This window comes from Tamandua tetradactyla, chromosome 5 (assembly GCF_023851605.1).
Source record: "Tamandua tetradactyla isolate mTamTet1 chromosome 5, mTamTet1.pri, whole genome shotgun sequence".
In the NCBI taxonomy this organism is placed as follows: Eukaryota; Metazoa; Chordata; class Mammalia; order Pilosa; family Myrmecophagidae; genus Tamandua; species Tamandua tetradactyla.
In genome coordinates, this window is record NC_135331.1 from 17,683,998 (window position 1) to 17,702,792 (window position 18,795).

The 18,795-nt window shown below is 47.8% G+C and overlaps 1 protein-coding gene across 1 annotated transcript in view; it reads right to left on the reverse strand.

Moving 5' to 3' along the window:
• NOS1 (nitric oxide synthase 1) overlaps window positions 1-18,795 on the reverse strand; it is a 99,312-nt gene that overhangs the window by 39,601 nt on the left and 40,916 nt on the right. The window contains exons 3-10 of the mRNA XM_077159945.1: window positions 13,089-13,217; window positions 11,596-11,741; window positions 9,897-10,059; window positions 9,100-9,191; window positions 6,834-6,975; window positions 4,291-4,430; window positions 2,623-2,797; window positions 57-158 (exon numbers count right to left, since the gene is read on the reverse strand). Of these exons, the coding sequence (XP_077016060.1) occupies window positions 57-158; window positions 2,623-2,797; window positions 4,291-4,430; window positions 6,834-6,975; window positions 9,100-9,191; window positions 9,897-10,059; window positions 11,596-11,741; window positions 13,089-13,217 (1,089 nt within the window). The remainder of the gene's footprint in view (window positions 1-56; window positions 159-2,622; window positions 2,798-4,290; window positions 4,431-6,833; window positions 6,976-9,099; window positions 9,192-9,896; window positions 10,060-11,595; window positions 11,742-13,088; window positions 13,218-18,795) is intronic.

Genomic DNA, 18,795 nt, shown 5'->3' on the forward strand with positions numbered 1-18,795 from the left:
ATGGCCTGCTCTCCTGACCCTCTGTAGCCAAGGTCAGGACGTGTGCCTGGGGCTACCTGGAAGCTGTAGAGAACGGCAATGTTGATCTCCACCAGCGCCTGGTCCTTCCATAGGGAGGACGTCTTCCTCATGTCCAAGTTCATCTTTTTGGCCACTTCCTGGAAGGAGGAGGAAACAGACCCATAGGCCACTAGAAAGGGTCAGGGCTGGGGTCATTCATTAATTTCTTAGAAATCAATCCGCCCCTTTGCAGATTGTTTGACCCCCCTCACTCATTCTAAAGACTTTTTAATGGAGAAACTAGAGAACCTGGCTGGTCCCTTTTAGTACTGAGCCTATGCTCTAGTCAGGGAGAGAGACAGTTAATTTAAGTGTAATTCCTATGAAGAAAAAAGAGGGAAGAAGGAATATAAGACAACGAGGGATATGGGAGCAGAGCTAATTCTGCCCTTAGTCAGTGAAGGCTCACTGAGGGGCTGGCAGGTAAACTGAGAACGAAATGATGCAAAGAAGCAAGACATTCACTAATCTGGGGAGGGAATGTTCTGGGCAAGGAGAACAGCAAGTGCAAAGGCCCTGGGGTGAAATTAATCTGGGGCCATCTAAGATGCAGAAAAGGCCAACGTGTTTGTAGGACAGTGAGCCAAGGGGAGACGGATGGGACAGGGAGGCAGGGCCAGACTATGCCAGACCTGGCAGGCTGTGCTGGGGTCAGGATTTTATTCCAAACATGATAAGGAGCTTTTGGAGGGTTTTAAGCAGAGGTGTTTGGTCTGGGAGTGATATATTCTGATTTGTCTATTTGGAAAGGTTCCCTGTCCATCTCATTCCACTCCTGGAATAGCCACAACTTGGAATCAAGATGGTAAACTTCGAGCTCATGGGGACACTTGTCCAACTACATTGGACAGATCAGGAAACTGAGGCTCAGAGAGGTACATGGACTTACCCAAGAGCCACACAGTGGGTGTCAGAGTTGGTGTCCAGGAAGACCCCCTTATGTCCAAGACCTGGGGAGCTGCTACCCCAGTAGCTGACTCTTTTAGCAAAAATACTTGAAAAAACAAGCCACGCTAAAGCAGGATCTGATGTCAGGAATAGAGAAGACCCAATAGCACATTCATTAATTAAAGCCCTGCTTTTTACTTCCTATGTCAGTTCTAGTTACTTGTGGGAACCCAGGTCTCATTACAGGGCTAAGAATGCCACAGTTTTTTTCAGATGTGGGTAAATTGCCTCCCAACCCCAGCTGTCAACATCTGAACATAATGACAGCTGGAATTGAAGGGCTGCGGTGGAAGACTCATTTCAGCTACCCGGTAACTACTCTTCACAACTGAAGTATAAGCAGAGATCATGAAAGCCGACTTATTAATTCAGACTTTGAGGCTAGGAAGTGAGGTTCTGTTTGGGGTCTTTAACTGATGCATATGCAGAAAGCAAGAAATGCAAAATGAGTTACTTTATGAAAGACAAAAATATGTACAGCCAGTCACGCTGCTTTCATTACTTATGAGGCATTATTACGGTTAAACAGAAATTAGTGGCATAAAAAATAACCTATATGACTTTTCCTAAATGCAACTTGAGCTGCATCTATGGATGTTGCCTGAAATGTCTTTTCCTTCCCTGCCATATGTTTATACAGCTCAGCGGCTGCCCACTAGAATCACCTGGGGGGTTTTGGAAAAATCCTGAAGCTCAGACCCCACCCCAGACCAGTTAAACCAGAATCATGGCCAAGGGGACTTATGTCTTAGAAATCTCCCCAGGTAATTCCCATGTGCAGCGAGGCTGACACCCCCGACATCTCTTTATCTAGGGTGACACCAGCGGATCATGACAACATAAACCGAATGCCGGGTTCTGAGTTCTAATCTCGGCTCTGTGTCTTCTTTGCCATGTCACATGCTCATCAGCTCACATTTCTGTTTTTTATGCTCTTTTTGCAGACAAGGCCAACAGTGGCAGACTATTGTAAGGAACATCATCTGCTGACAAAAACACAGCAATCCCGATGCTTTCACCAAAGCCGAGTTTCAGGAAACAGTGCGCCCAGCACCCTTCAGCAGATGAGGGAGGCTCACCCGCAGAAGGGATTAGATTCTCCACCGAGAAATGCTTACATGGGGAACTGCTGCTGACTCCCCTCCCTTATTTTTCAGAAAAGAGACTAAAAACTCCCGAGTTTGAGGGTCATCCCAAACCCTTCTAACAACTGTAGCAGAGAAGTCATTAGCCTGGACTGTAAAGCCAGGCTGGGCTCGCATCCCAGCTCTACCACTCACTGCTATGACCTTAGGCTCATCCCTTTACCCCTCTCCAAAAGCTCCAGTATCCTCATCTGCAAAAGGGACATTCGCCTAGCACCTACCTCGAGGGGGTGGTGAGGATTAAATGAGAATGTAATACGTCCAAAGGGCCTAGCACACCCCACCTGCCATAAGCAATGCCTGTATCATCACTGTGCATGACACAGATGCCTCTGGAATCACCAGGACTGCAGGCTCTGTTCTAACCCCTTCCAGGCTCCAACCTCCAGAGCCCTGCTGGGGAAGGACTGCTAGCCCCCCTCCCCACCACTGCCACGGGCTGCCCCTCTGAGGAGACCAGAGACTGCACCTCCAAAATGTTGTAGCGTGAATTGTCACAGTAGTCGCGGACACCGATCTCTGTGCCCATGTACCAGCCGCTGAAGGGGCAGGCGCTGAACTCCAGGCCTCCGATCTCCAGGAGCATGTTGGACACGGCGGGGAGACCATACCACTTCAAGCCCAGGTCCTTGAACCACTCGAACCTGCGGGGAGCAACATAGCCCAGTTCACCGTGGAACAGGCGGCTCACGGGCAGAAGCCCAGGCAGGATAGCCTCTGCCTGGTGATCCAAAAGGCAGAGGACTGACTGGGACTGTGTGGGAAGTTACACAGTGCGCAGCTGGAGCCAGAGAATCTGCATTTTAAACAAATTTCTCAGGTGATTCTGATGGACATCCAGGTCTGGGGGCTACTGCCTTGAACTGCAAAATTTAATCTTCTAAATTCACCCTGAATTAGCCCAAGAGGAAGTGTGGGACCTCGTTCTCTCCCAACCTCAGGGCCTTTGCACGGACAGTTGCTGCCTCCTGGGATCTTCTCTCCTCCTTCTTTGCCTATCCACGCTTTTTACTCACGCTTTAACTCTCAGCTAAAATGTCACTTACTCTGGGAAGCCTTCCCCGATGCCCACTCTGGGTGGGGTCAGGGGATTACATGTTTCTGGGCACCATGCATGACCTTTCCTTTGCAGCACTTTGTTGCAATGAAGTAGTTATTTGAGTAATTTTATATGCAAAATCATCTCCTCCTTGAGCCTGTTAAGTGCCATGAAGCATAATGTCTGGCTCAGTATGGAGAACCATAAAATGTGTTGAATGAATGAACAGATAAATGAATATGGGCCAAGGTTCAGTAAAAAGACTGGGCAAGATATCAGAGAGTGGGGGCCTCAGGACAACTGCTTCCTCTCCAGGGCAATGCAAATGAGGCACTTCTACGGGTGCAAAATTTAAGTGGGTGCCAGGAAACTCAGTAATCCAGAAAAATAATTGTATTTATTTATTTATCCATTTATGGAATATTAATGCAATATTTAAATTAATGCAACATTAGATAAAGAATCTAAATTCATGCAAAAATCCACAAGGAACAAAATACTGACAATTTAAACAAAGACAGGAGCCGATCCTGTATTTGTTTGATTCAGCTCATCTCACCCGGATCTCAGTCCTGTGATAGATCCTGAGTTTATCTTAAATTTTGATAGTTTTGATCATCATGGGTATCTTTCATCATGGATTTTTAAAAATTAATTTTAAGAGTTCTCCCCTCCATGCTGGAGACCCGGGTTCGATTCCCAGTGCCTACCCATGTAAAAAAATTTAATTTTGATTTTTTAAAATATTGCATGGGAATATCATTTGTCCTGATAAATGAGGGTTTTTTTTGTTGTTTTTTTTTACGGTGCCCCTTTAAATTTTGCATCTGAGGCTAGTGCCTCATGTTGGAGTTTCTTCACTCTTAAAGTCCAAATGCTGCCCCTGCTGCTGACAACCACCCTTTGCAGCTCTTTCCTGGCTCCAAAATTCCTTCCTGAACTTGGTCTGCACCAGGTCAGAGGCGCTCTAAAGGGATCCCTCCGTTTACAGTCTGGGCCCACAATGAGATAGAAGGTGGGTCTGCTCTTCCAACCTGAAGGGGTGGATAAAGGGTAGGAGCCCTGGGCAAACCCACGGCCCTCCCTGACGCCTCTTACTTGGGGTGCCTGATGGGCACTTCCAACACCAGCTCGGGCGGGATCTGGAAGAGCTCGGGGTCGTTGCCGTTGGCCTGGAGCAGCAGCGGCAGGATGTCGAAGCGGCCTCTCGGGGGCTTCCAGCCCTGCTGTATGCAGATCTGCAACCAGACCCGCTGGGTGGTGACACTGTGCCCAGATCCTCCCGGCGGGGCGACAGCGTGGGAATGGGCACCTGATCCCCCGGTGCCCCTTCCTCGTCCTCCCTGCCACCACGCCATCAGCCTCCAGCCCCGCGTGGCGTCAGGATCCCCGAGTCTTTCTTGACCACTGGGACACCCCAGAGAGCAAGGGCTGAAGCGGGCTGTTGCATCTGCTGTGCACGCCGCCCCTCCTGGCGCCCTGGGGTGCTCTGAGAATGTTTGCAGTGGGAGCCAGAAGAAAAGGAGAAACGGCGCTGGATTTGATCGGGGTTGGGGGCACGTGTCAGAGTTAACAGGTCTGATTCATTCGCTTAGAGCAGCAGTGTCCAATAGGAGTATAATGCCAGCCACACAGGTGATTTAAAATGTGCTGGCAGCCACATTAAACAAGTAAAAATAATGGTAACGCAATAGCCATTTAATTATTATATGTTAATTTAACGATATATTTAATATTAATCTAGGAATAAGCTTTTAAGGTATTAATATTAATATATTTTAATAATATGTTTAATGTTACAATGGAATATGCTTGTTACCCCAATAAGTAGATTGAATAGATAGAACATATAACACATATATTACAATATTAATATAATGTCAGTTGTGTTAAAATACTATAATGTTAATTTGTTAATGATAAACTAATAAATTACCTTAATAAAGCTAACATTATATTTAACATTAAAATTAAATATATACTATGTAGTTAATTAAATAGATTAGATAGATATCTATTTAACTATATAGTATATATTTAATTTTAATGTCTAATAAAATATATTTATCTATAAAATATTAAATATAAATATATTTATCTATAAAAGTAAAATATATTTAAAGTGTAAAATATAATGTATTAAGTGTAAAAATATATGAACATATAAAAATTAAACATATATAAATACAGATAATATCAACTCAATAGATCCACAATGTAACATTTCAACATATAAAATTATTAATATACTAATTATTAATATAAAATTATCAATGCAACATTTTACTTTTTTTGGATAAGCCTACAAGAGCTGGTGTGTATTTTCCACTTATAGCACATCTCAATTTGGACTTGCCACATTTCAAGGACTCACTGGCCACACACAGTGAGTGGCTATGGGACTGGATACTGCAGGGTTTGGTTTCATAAGAAACAATTATGTGGTTCTGTTTGGAATGATCCCTTATGCCGTGTTAGTAGAAAGAGGAAGCTCTAAATCATGGGCTCAGGAGAACATGTCTTGGTCAGTGAGGTTTCTGGAGCCACAATGCAAGGAAGACGCTGTGGCGTCTGGGTTTTGGTGACCCCAGGGCAAGGGCAGCCAAGTACACTGTGCTCAGCCAAGTACACACTGCTCAGCCAAGCGGAGCACAGCGACTGTGAGACTAAAACTGCACAGGTGCCACTCCTGGTTGCCCTGGATACAGCCCCCTCCCCAGGATGATCATATTATAATAGAAAAAAGCCACATGCCAATGAAGTCAATGACAAGGAGGGAGTGGAACCACCCATGGCTTTGTCAGCTCCATCCTGGAGGAGGCACTGGGGATGGACCGAGAGGGGAGTTTGAATAAAGGACAAAGCTGGGGCTCACGTGGGGATGGCTGGGTGGTAAATAAAACGGGGTACCAAGACCGTGTGCTTGAGATCATTCTGAACCTGGAGCCTGCCTGTGCCATCTCCTATGGACATGGTACAAGCAACCATGTGTCACCTGTCCTACCTGGCCTACCTGTCCATATTAACACCTTGGAGGAACCCTGGGTGTGGAGATGGCAGCATTTGTTTTCCTGATGGCTCTTATGAATGGACTTGGGTCACCAGAAACGGAGGGGTGGAGTGGGTTAGATTAGTAGAATTGAAGATCCACAGCTCATTGTATGAATGAATGAATGAAAGGGGTTTGGTATGGTACCCAACTGGGAAGAGGTGAATGCCAGACACATTCCATATATCAGCTCCTTTCCTCCAGGTCAGAGAAGCAAGCCTTGGGCTGGGAAGCAGGAGGTCTGGACTGTGGTTTTAGTTTTTCCATATACTCATCTGGAAACCTTGGATAACTCCCTTGGTCTCTGTGAGACTCAGTCTACCCATGTGTAAAATGGAACAATAGTTCTAATTGTGAGGATCAGGTAGGGTAATGACATGAAAGGAACCCAGTGACCAGCTGTCAAAGAACCAGAAGGAGGGGGGCTCAGCCAAGTAAAGCAGTGGGTCTGGAGAAGAGTTAACCACAGCCTACTGGCTCTGCTGCCACAGCCCTCTCCCCTGATGATACCAGGAAGATAAAAAAAGTCTGTGGATAATGACAGTGTGGGGGGATGAGATCCCAGGTGAGGGGGGCACACACATGCTCGCACCTCTGTGAACTCCACGTTGCCTGGGTCCCCGAGGATGGAGCCGTCAGGCTGCTTGTAGCCAGCATAGCGGATGAGCTGTGCGTTCCAGACTCTGAAGTCATGTTTGCCATCTGTCCTCTGGGGAAATATGGTGATGGCAGACCTGTGGCAGAGAGAGCGGGACACCTGGCATAGGTCAGGACTTTAAGGACATATAGGCCAACAACTGCTTGAGGCTTTCAGGGTACATCACATCTGTGCCAAGGGTGGGAGCAACCCTGCTAGCTTGCTGATAGAAGGAGAATGCTTCTCTGGCTGGAGGCTTTTAAATAATAACTTCCATCCTATGGCTGAATGTTACCTCATGGCAGGACCTCTTGCCACCCAGATTCCTCTGTCCCATCAGTGGACTGCATACCGGGCTATGGGAAACACTGTCCTGGCTTGTGACAACATGGGAAATGTGCTCACATCCTAGATCCAACCATTGCTCACAGATACTTCCCTATACATATAACTGCCCCAGGACCTTTGCAACTGCTGGTCCCCTTGTCTGCAATGCCCTCTCTGTCATACACGCAAGTTCAAGGCCCAACTCAAATTCACTTTCTCCGTACAGCATCCTGCATCTCACTCAGCCCACCCAGACTTCTTTCTTCTGGGCACATTTTTTTTAGGTCTTTCTATCTCTACAATGCAATACAACATTTAATACTGCAGGGGGTTTGCAACACACCTGGGGGTTAGTCTAGATTTAGGGTTAAGGCAATAATCACATGGAGTCAAAAGTACTTTTGAAAACTTCTTAGCAAAGGCACCATATTGGAGATGAACACAGTCAAACAGCCAGTTTTCCCTCCAACGTTAAAACACATTTGCTTTTTCTTTGGTTGAGCACCAGATAAAGGGTATTGTGTAATATATACATGTGTGTATACTTAGAAACACAAGAATCACACACAGTGGGGTGGAGCTTACTCTACACGTAGGACCCGAAATCAACCAAGGAAACACAACACATTTATGCCTTCTACCTCCCTCTTCTCCCAAGAATAATATCACTGAATGGCAAGTCGAATGTCCTGCCCTGTTTAAATTACATCTCTCTCTCCTTCTTTTCTTCCTTGCCTTCCACCTTCTTTTATGTATAGATTGTTTCTACAAGCTACACATTCTCTTATTGACTTCTCATCATTTCCAGACATGTAGTTTAAAACTATCTTAAAAAATTAGCTGAATGCTTTCTTGACTAAAAGAGCCCTTGATGCCCTATAACAGATAACTGGAAAAAGGGGGTTTACTGGCTGAAACAGGGTATCTGGGGACAAGAGCTCCACCTGCCTGGCCTGTAGTGATGACCATATCTCCTCCTCACAGCTCCATCTCACCAGAAGAGCCCATAAGCTCCCTGAGGGCTGAGTCCTTGGCTGGCTGAGGGCTGAGGTCTCTTACACAAGACACCTAAGTACCAATTCCCCATCTGACCCCTGGGCTTTGACTACAGACCTTTTTACTACTGATGGACTCACTCAGCTGGCAGACACCCCTCTCTTCTTAAGAAAGACTCAACATCCAAGAAAACCCATGCTTAATGCCAATAAGCCCCTCGGTGAGCTCCACAAAGCCCAGGGGCTTGTGGGAATATCCCTGAGACTGGGGTAGCTGAGAACCAAGATTTGGGTAGGAATGAGAAGGCAGGATGGACAAGTGAAATCGCCTGTCTGCAGGGCTCCAGTGGCTCCTTCCAGCAGCTCCTCTCCCACTGTGGAAGCTACCAGCCCACACTGGTGCCTTCCTGCTTCGGTCTGCCCTCCCTGGAGCTTTCTCTTTGTATCAGGGCCAGAGGAGTATGAGATGTGGATTGGTTTGGCAGAATCTGAAGGATCAGTCCCCATAGCAGCAGAAAGGGAAATTGCCTTTAGACCAAGAAGATTCTGCAGCAGCTCCAGGCAGCAGAGCAGGAGGTGGTAAAAACAGATCACCACTGGCAACAGGATTTTCCTATTCCCAGGAACCTGAAGCCTCCCTTCCTGCCTTCCGGGCGGGTGATAGCGAAATATGAATTGAACCTAATTTTCATTTCTGTGATTTTGCAAACCACACGGGAGGCTGTTCCCCCGAGGAGAGAAGGGACCAGGGGAGTGCGATAAGGATGCCAGGAGATGTCTGCTAGCTTGACCCATCTCCCCAAGAGCAGGAACATTTCCCTGGCAGGTGAGACCCAAAGGTCAAGGGTCTGAGGTCATCAGACTCAGAGGCCCCTCCCCACCCCCAGCTGGCCGCTCACCGGAGGTTCCCTTTGTTGGTGGCATACTTGACGTGGCTGCAGATGTAATTGAACATCCCGTGAGCCGTGGTACAGTCTCGGGCATCAAACACCTGGAAGAGGGGCATCGTGGAGTGGAGGGCCTCCTTCTCCCCTCCCCAGCTCCCCGAGTGCGGCTTTGGCATTTTAGGGGCTCCCAGAGCCCATTTGAGCCACTGCCCCATTGGCGGAGTGGATGCCCCATTATTGAGTCCTAGGCTGGGCTTTGTACTTTCTTTCCTCTATCCCAATAACCTTGGTCTGTTACAACAAAAAACACCCCTAACTCAGAGGCATGGAGGGTAAGTGTATGTGGGAAAGGGGTGGTGGGTAAAGAGAGGAGTTTTAATGGGCTGGGTACATCCTTTGTGAGGTCACTAGGGACCAGGGATTAAAATACAAAACAAGCCAATATAAAGTTCAAACCAGAAAGCCCTGAGCTTGGTGAGTCATCTGCCCCCAATTTTCAAGTATTCTCAAAAAAAAAAAAAAAAAAAAATCACACTAGTGGCCACAAAATCGAACACCTTCAGGGACAAAGCCAATAATGTAGACAGGCAAAAAGAGAAGGCGTGACAAAAGGGAGCGGTGGGGTCTGCGGTAAACTGGGGAATATAAACCTGCCCAAGAGTTATTCAAATGCAATGTTTGAAAGAACCCTGGCTAAATAAGACATGATTCTCTGCCAGATTTGGGCATGGTGTGAGAATCTGGGACCCCGTGACCACCAGATGGCCCCCCCAGTGGTCCATCCTGAGGGGGCGTGGTCTCCCGCCTACCTGCAGCTTGGACCACTGGATGCGGCCGACGCAGCGGGCGGCGTTCCTCCAGGCGTGCTTGGCCCCGTAGATGAGCTCCGTGTCCCTGAGCTGGTAGGTGCTGGTGCTTTCGATCTCTTTGCTCACCTCTTCCAGCCTGTCCATGTGGGCCCTGGAGCCAAATCTGGGTGCGGACAGGAGGGGCATGCGCGTCACTCTCTCGCACGGATTAGTAGTGAGAGGAGCGTGTGATTCTTTACAGGAGGCCGGAAGCCACCGGATGTCCCAGGTGGATTTCAGGACGCAGGGGGTTGATGGTTAAGCAGAGGCTACACACTCAAAGGCCCGCAGAGGCCCCGCGGCGTGTGCAGGACTGAGGCAGGCAGCTGGGGGCCACGGCCACGGGGCGAGCTCAGGCCGCGCCCGCAGTGGGGGGGGCGGCCACCGCTCCGCTCCAGCCCGCGTACTGCCTGCTATGGTCGGGGGGTGCAGAATTGTCAGATACTTTAGGGGCAACGGAAAGACTGATTTTTAAAGGGAACCCTTCTCATTTTTAAATCTGGAAAGGAATTTAAATTTAGGAAGTTAAAAAATAATTACTATGAGAAAGTTCAGGCTTACAAACAAAAATATACAGAATAATATGATAAACATCCACTCCCCAGGCCTGAGAAAGAAATGACATTGCAATTCCTTGGGGACCACCTCTCCATCCGAACCCACCCTCGTACGCTTGTTCGTACTTCTGCCACATGCGTACATGTACCTGACAGCCTTATTCTGCATGGCTTAAAAGTTTATAGAAATTTTGCTGAACTGTATCTATCCTTCTGTAACTTGCTGTTTCTTTCTTTTGCTTGAGGTATTTGTGCTTCGTTAAAGAACATGCGGAGCTTTAAGCCATTCATTTTCTTTCTAATTTACTTATTTCTATGGTGGCAGCACACATAACGGAAAATTTGCCATTTCAAGCAATTAAGTGTGCAATTCAGTGGTATTAATTACACCTACAATGTCACGCTACCGTTACCATCATCTATTCTTGAAACTTTTCAACACCCCAGAGAGATCCTTTACCTGTTAAGCAATAACTTCCCGTTCTTCCCGCCCCTGGCAACTACTATTCCACCTTTTGTCTCTATGAATTCGCTTAATCTAGACGTTTCATATAAGTGGAATCAGACATTTGTCCTTTTGTGCCTGGCTTCTTTCACTCAGCATGGTGCTTTCATGTTTGTCTATGCCATAGCATGTATCAGAACTTTACTCCTTTTTACAGATGATCACATCCACTTCCTTTTGCAGTTGGATAGTATTCTATTACTTGGAATATACCACAAATTTATTTACACACTTTCCTGTGGATGGGGTTTCCAGGAGGTCGTTTCCAGGAGGTTTTTTAATTTTTCTTATCATAAACAATGTTTCAGTGAACATTCTTACACATGCCTTTTTGTGAATATGTGTGCGTTTCTCTAAGGTATGTAACTTGGCGTGGAATTGCCTGAAATATTTTGAATTTCAAACAATGATTTGCAGGCCACACAAAACACGTATGGCCCAAACTTGGCACCTGGGTAGCCAGTTTTGAACCTCTGGTATACGGGCAGAGGCCCCATGTCCGGGCTTTGGTTCAACCACCTACAAAGTTAGAGCTGAAGTTTTGGTCTCCAGCACTCAATAACTTACCCCGGTCTCCCCAGAGTCGACATAAACTTGCCTTTTAATTGATGAGTAGTACTGATCGATGAACTCTTTGGCGAGAGGGAAGAGCCGTTCTTTTGTATGGACATCTTCAGGCCTTCGGATCTGATGAGGTGGGAGCATGATGGATCCCATACAGATGTGGTTGGTGCATCCCGTTTCCTGGGAGGAGAAGAGAGATTTGGGCTGTGGCTTGGGTTTCTCCGGGTGTGGCCTGGGCTGGGCCGCAGACCTGGATCCTGACATAAGTGGTGGCATTTGCCTGGTCCTCAATTCCCCAACAGGACTTCTCAAGTATGAGTTCAAATCCAGGTTGGCCATGTTCATCAGCCGAGCAATAAGACGATGAGCGGTTTTGAGGTTCTGAAAGCATTTTCTCCATTCAACTTGGGAGAATAGGGGATTTCTGCCTGGCATTCCCTGGATATCAGAATTCTTGGTACTGAGTTTCAAAATATTTTTTTGATCCTACTTGGATCAAGAATGAGCTAGTGGAATGTCTACAGGAGCTCCTTTGAATAAATGCATCTATGTTAGATTGCAAAAGGAGAATGCCTCCAGTTCTTCCTGTCCCTATCCTCATGCCCTTTGCAATGTGACTTTTCAGCTCCTCCCTTCAAGAGGTAGGGCCCATTCACCCACCCCTTGAGTCTGGACTTGGCCAACAGAATGTGGCAGAAGTGATACTGTGCCATTTGTAAGCCCAGGTCTTGAGAAATATCGTACGCTTCTGGTTTTTATCTTAGAACCCCGCAAGGGACATGTGAACAAGCCCAAGCTAGCTTACTGGAAAATGGATAACCACATGGGACATAGCTGAGTTATCACAGCCAGGGCCATCTTAGACCAGCCAGCATTAGATGACCACTCAGATGACTTCAGAAGCCTGAGTATGCCCCCTGAGGTCAAATGAGTCCAGTCCAGATCAGCAGAATCCCCTGGGCAATTCACAGACTTCTGAAAAATTATAAACAGTTGTTGTTTTAAGTCAGTAAAGTTTGGGGCCCATTTGTTACACTGCTGATACAACATTTCCTCATGAGTCTCATTTTCAACAAAAGTTTAAGTTTAACTTGTTGACTGATATAAAAATTTAGAGGACACAGTGTGAAAGCAAGGAAGGGTCCAGCTGTGGTCAGCACTCAGACTGTGGAAGACAAAGAGTATATACCCATTCAGAGCCAGCAATGCCCCCTTAGGATCTTTCAGATACGTGTGCAGATAAAAAGTATTTATATAAGTGCATGAGTTTCTACCACTGTTTCTGAACTGGGGGTGAATTTCCCCTCCAGGGGGCATTTGGCAATGTATGGAGACATTTTTTGGTTGTCCCAACTTGGGAGGCATGAGTTACTGACATCTAGCAGGTCACAACCAGGGACGCCATGTGTGCTAAACATCCTACAGCACCCAGGACGGTCCCGGTCCCCCATGACAAGGCATCATCCAGCCTCAAATGGGGATGGCGCTGAGGGTGAGAATCCCGGGAACCCACCCTGGGCTACTCACCAAGGTGCTCTTAAGGTGGAGGGTATCCGTGAGAACCACGTCCGTCTCCCAGTTCTTGACCTTGAGGAAACGGGGGCACTTGGAGGGGCTGCCATTCTTCGTGGGGGACTGCTTTCCCGAGGCAGGGGGCTGGAGGAGAGAATGAAGACAGGACACGAGGCAGGGACTTGAGGGGGCAGCAGGGATGGGAGAGGCTCGGATCTTCCTGGAGTCTGCCCTGAGTCATCACGAGCCCGCACACAGACAAGGGCCCAGCGCTCGCTGGTAGCACGCCAGGAGGCAGCTGAGAACTCGGTGCCCGCACCCCTGCAGAAGGAGGCACAAGGGAAGGGCCTTTTGGGTTCTGTCCTGGAGAAAGGGGTCAGGAATTCAAAGGTGGTAACTCCGGTGTGTCCGACAGGCCTGGCATGTAGTGCGGACCTAATGAATAAGTGACTGAAAGTGAGGGAGCAGTCCTGCAGCTGGGTCAAGCTACTCTGATTTCTGGGCCTTCCCTCTATAGCCCAAACTTACCATTTCTGGCAAATATTCAGAAAAACAAAAGGTTTAAATTGAGAAGTTTGGAAGCATATGATGTTTTCCCCAAATTTCAGTTTTCTGGTTCTCAAATATGCCATGCTTGTTCCTGCCTCTGGGCCTTTACTCTGACTGTTGCCTCTGCCTTAAAGACCCTCAGCTCTCATGTTTCTTTAGAAAATCTGCAGACAAATTGCTCAGCAGTCACCTACACCTACAGTTCTGGGCTGACCCAATGCCGGCAGACCCACATTAGACCTTACCGGTAAGGATGACTGTTCTGTCTTGGGTGCTCCTGAGTAGGTGTCTACCTGCCTGGGCAGTGGTGTGCCCTGTGTCAGAGAAGCACCTGATGTAAGGGAGAGGAAGCAGGCACACCTTGACTCAATAGCCAAAGCAAAGGGAGCTGAGGCGACGATCCAATGTTGAATGATGCTAAGGAGTATTGCTGTGGTTGGTGAACTTGAGGCAGGACATTCATACATTCAACTCACGGCCACTGAGTACCGCCCAGGTGCTAGGCCCTATTAGGACCTGGGCTACAGCAGTGAATATGACACACAGGTCCTTGCCCTCCTGGAGCAATCTTGTGGGAGAAGTGGAGGTAAATGATATGTCAGCTAATACATGAATAATATAATTTCTGGGGTGGTAAGAATATAAAACAGGGGGAGGTTATGGGGACTGAATGATGGGGAGAAAAGCAAGTGCAAAGGCCCTGAGGTAGGGAATGAGCTTGTTAAGTGCCAGGACAAGCAAGAAGGCCAGTGCAGCTGGAGTGTATGAGTGAGGGGGAATGGAAGGAGATATGGCCAGAGAGGAGGCAGGGTCCACTTTATATCAGCTTGGAAGAGCTCAGGGTGAGGGAGCTGTGAGTTATGCTTAAATGAGCCATGCTGAGGATAAAAATCACAGAGAACTCTAAAGGACGAAAATAAAAACTAACATCCACTGAGCATTTACTATGGCATTACAATAATCTTATCATTCCCTTTTTACAGATGAGGAAATTGAGTCACAGAGAAGGGAAGGAAGTTGTCCAAGATCAGAGAGCTAGTAAGTTGGACCCAAGAGTCAAATCTAGGTAGTCAGTTCCTGAACCCTTAACCAATGGCTATCCTGCCTCTGGGCTATTATAAATCATTCATTCATTCATGCAACATGTTTATTGAGCAACACTATGTGCTAGGCAAGCCAGCAAGGACAAGGGCTACAGTGGTGAACTGGACAGAGATGATGTCTGCCATCATGGATTTCACAGTCTGCTGGGGGGAAGGCTGACAATTGAATGAACTACTGCAACTGAGTGTGACGGACGTCACAACGTGGGACACTGGGGATGCACAGGGGACTTGGGGCTATAGATGAGGCACCCAACCCAGAGCGTTTGACTTCCAAGACAAAACCTAATGGATGAGTAGTGTTAACCAGGCAAAGAAAGGGGTCTTGAAGGCAGAGGGAATAGCTCATGCAAAGGCCCAGAGGTGAGCGATGTGTTATAGCTACTTCTATGGCTAGTGGAAAAGAAGCACTCTACTCAAGCATCCATGCCACTATGTTGGAGTTTGGAGAACAGAAGTTAGGTGAAAGGCACATCACTGGTAAGACTCATGATCTTCTCCACCTCCCCACCCTGATATCCCGTGACCCCACCTCAGTGCTGGGTATCACCATCTACCCACCTGCAAAAGCCACAGGTGGGAGCTGTTGTGGACAGCACCCACTCCTTTACCCTGCACTTCTTATCACCAACTCCCATTCATTTTAACTTTTAAATAGCTCTAGAAAACATCTACTCATCCTTTCCCGGCCACACCCCAGTCCAAGCTGCCATCTTTTCTCACTTGGCTCACTGTAATCACCTCCTGTGTGTTAGCTTTCACTGATTCCTGTGAGTATCATCACCACTGCTGCTACTAGTGCAACTTCTGGCGTCAGAACTGCTCCCACCACAACTGTTCAAGTGTGACTACACTCCCACCGTACCTGCCAGCATCAGGGGAGTTGGACGAAGTTTTCCCTTCGTTTCTCAATTGTCCTTTCTTTCTTGCTGACCTCTAAGCTAATATTGACTTATTTCTCTGTATGAACCATGGGATAGATTGAATTACATATACTCTCTCCTCCTGAAGACCTGTTCTTAATCTCAACCTGCATTTTTGTGGGTGTGAACTCAACTGTCTATGAACCCTTTGAAGATGTTAAGGTGTGAACTCATTTGTGAAAAGGATCTTCTAGAATCTTATTTAAAAGGGGAGGGTAAACCAGATGAGGGTGATTCTTAATTCATAGGACTGGAAGCCTTATTACGATAGGAAATTAAGACACAGCCAAAGAAGGTTACGTGGGAAGAGGTAGAAGCCAGAAATGACGGAGAACTTGCCATGCCAATGGGAGGCAGAGTTACAAGCCAAGTGTCATGGTCAGCTTCATGTGTCAACTTGGCCAAGTGGTGGTACCTGTTTGCCTGGTTGGGCAAGTGCTGGCCTGTCTGTTGCAATGAGGACATTTCATAGAATTAAATCATGATCACGTCAGCTGCATCCACAACTGATTCCATTTGTAACCAGCCAAAGGGGGGTGTCTTCTGCAATGAGTGATGCTCAGTCCACTCACTGGAATCCTTTTAAGGAGGACTCAGAAGAGACAGGCTCTCTTCCTGCTTTGGCTGGCAAGTGTCTCCTTTGGAGTTCATCCAGACCCTCTGCCGGAATTGTCGGCTTCACAGCCTGCCCTGTGGATTTTGGACTCTGCGTTCCTATGGTCACGTGAGACACTTTTATAAATTTTATATTTGCGAGTGTTCCCTGTTGATTCTGTTTCTCTAGAGGACCCTAACTAATACACCAAGGAACACCAAGCCAGCACCAGAAGGCTGCAGGTTTCGTGGAGAACGCACCACCTTACTGCGCCTTGACGGGGGACTCTGGCCTCTGAAACCACGAGCCAATAAACCACTGTTGTTTAAGCCAATCAATGCAGGGTCTGTGTCACAGGAGCCCTGGCCAACGACAACAAGCCACGTGCCAATAACCCTCCTTCCTTTGAAGGCCGGGTCAGGCATCCTAAACACTTCTTTTGGGTCCTGCCTTCACTCCCATCAGCTCCAGCAGAACTGGTGATAGGAGGCATGTCTGGGCATGCCTCTGTGGAGACAGATTCCTCTGCTGCTACTGGCAACCTGCTTCCTGGAGAAAAGGAACTCTACCTGGCTGACGTGGAAGGCATGCTAGACAGTAAATAATGCGCTGCGCTCAGCCGCAGAGCCCACACTCCCGCCCTGGGGCTGGGCTGATAGGCTTGGTGTTGGCATTGGGGTTGGGCACCCGTGGAGGGGGTGGGAGGGCAGAGGGCTGGGGGAGGGCAGCATGGCATGAGGACAGGATGTGGGGTGCAGCCGGCAGACTTCTAATGTCTGGGAGGGAGCAGAGGGCACGAGAGCAGAGGCTCTGTAAGAGAGGAGGCCCTATGTGCAGAGGGTTCAGATAGCAGAGGGTAGCGTTTCAGAGCCAAGTGATTGGCTGCCCGAGCGCCAGCGCTGCCACCCTCTCCCCTCGGCTTCGTTGGATTGCACCCTTGAAACCAGACATTAGAAGGCCTCTGGCACGGCGGTTGTACTTTGGGCTTTGATGTTTTAATTAGGCAGCAGTATATTAGATGACTCAGGAGGGGACAAACATGGAGATTAATATAGCAGCCAGGGGCCCTGGATGCAGGATGCAAATGACTTTCCTGAATGGGGACTGCAGTGCTTGCCTTGAAAATGCAGATTAGTGGCACTCAGGAGGCTATTAGGTGGGGATAGGGCACAAGTGGGCTTTGGGCTCAGGCGACACATGGACTTTTCAGGGTTTGTGTCTGAGTTGGAACAATGGAAGCCTTCCAGGTGGTGGGAGCCATTGGCTAGGTCTCAGAGCGGTGGTGGGAAGGCTCCCTGGGATGTCTGCTCCTAAACGTGAAAAGAAGGCTCTGAGCTTGTGGGCATTTCAAAGGCTTTGTTAATGCCTCCCTGCTTCGGGAATCTGCACACGTCCCCAGGAAGTGGAAGGAAATGGTCCTGCAGCTCAGGTCAAAAAGGGGAGACTGAGGCAGGGACAGGTCAGCCTGGCCAGACACAAGAACGCTGCTTTGTGGATCCCCGAGACTCCAGTTTCTCCTTCCCTTCTCTGTGTTTCCCTCAACAATGATAAACTGAGGCCCTACTGTGTGTCAGGGACTGGTGTTCCTGGCATCTGGGATACAGTGGTGCACAGGTTCACGCGTCTCTGTTCTCATCACACATGGGGGAAAAGCATGTCACGGCTGCGTGTTCTGAAGCAGGGGGTGGCAAACTACAGCTCAGAGGCCAAATTGGGCCCCTTTCTGAACAGCTCACGTGCTAAGGATGGCTTTCACGTCTTTACATTCTTGAATAAAAACCAAAAGAACCGTATTTCGTGACACGCGAGAGTTATGCGAAATTCACATTTCACCATCCATAAATAAAACAAGTGGAATGCAGCCACGCTCGTTTATTTATACATTCTCTAGGGCTGCGTTTGCACTGCCACAGCAGAGCTGAGGAGCTGTGACTGAGACGCAGACCATACGGCCCACAGAGCTGAAAATATTTACTATCTTGCCCTTTCCAGGAGGAGTTTGCTGACTCTTGCTCAGAAGGACCAAATTCTAGGGGCTGGTCATCTGAGCGTCTGCTCTAGAGTCACCTGTTGATCATTCTTTTAAGACAGCGCTCCACCCATTTATTCTCTGGGCTCTTACCACCTGTATTAGTTAGGGGTCTCTAGAGAAACAGAATCAACAGGGAGCACTTGCAAATATAAAATTTATGAAAGTGTCTCACGTGACCGTAGGAACGCAGAGTCCAAAATCCACAGGGCAGGCTGCAAAGCCAACGACTCCAATGGCCTGGATGAACTCCACAGGAGAGGCTCACCAGCCAAAGCAGGAATGGAACCTGTCTCCTCTGAGTCCTCCTTAAAAGGCTTCCCATGATTGCATTTAGCATCACTAATTGCAGAAGACACTCCCCTTTGGCTGATTACAAATGGAATCAGCTGTGGATGTAGCTGATGTGATCATGACCTAATCCTATGAAATGTCCTCATTGCAACAGACAGGCCAGCACTTGTCCAATCAGATGAACAGGTACCACAACTTGGCCAAGTTGACACTTGTCCTTAACCATGTC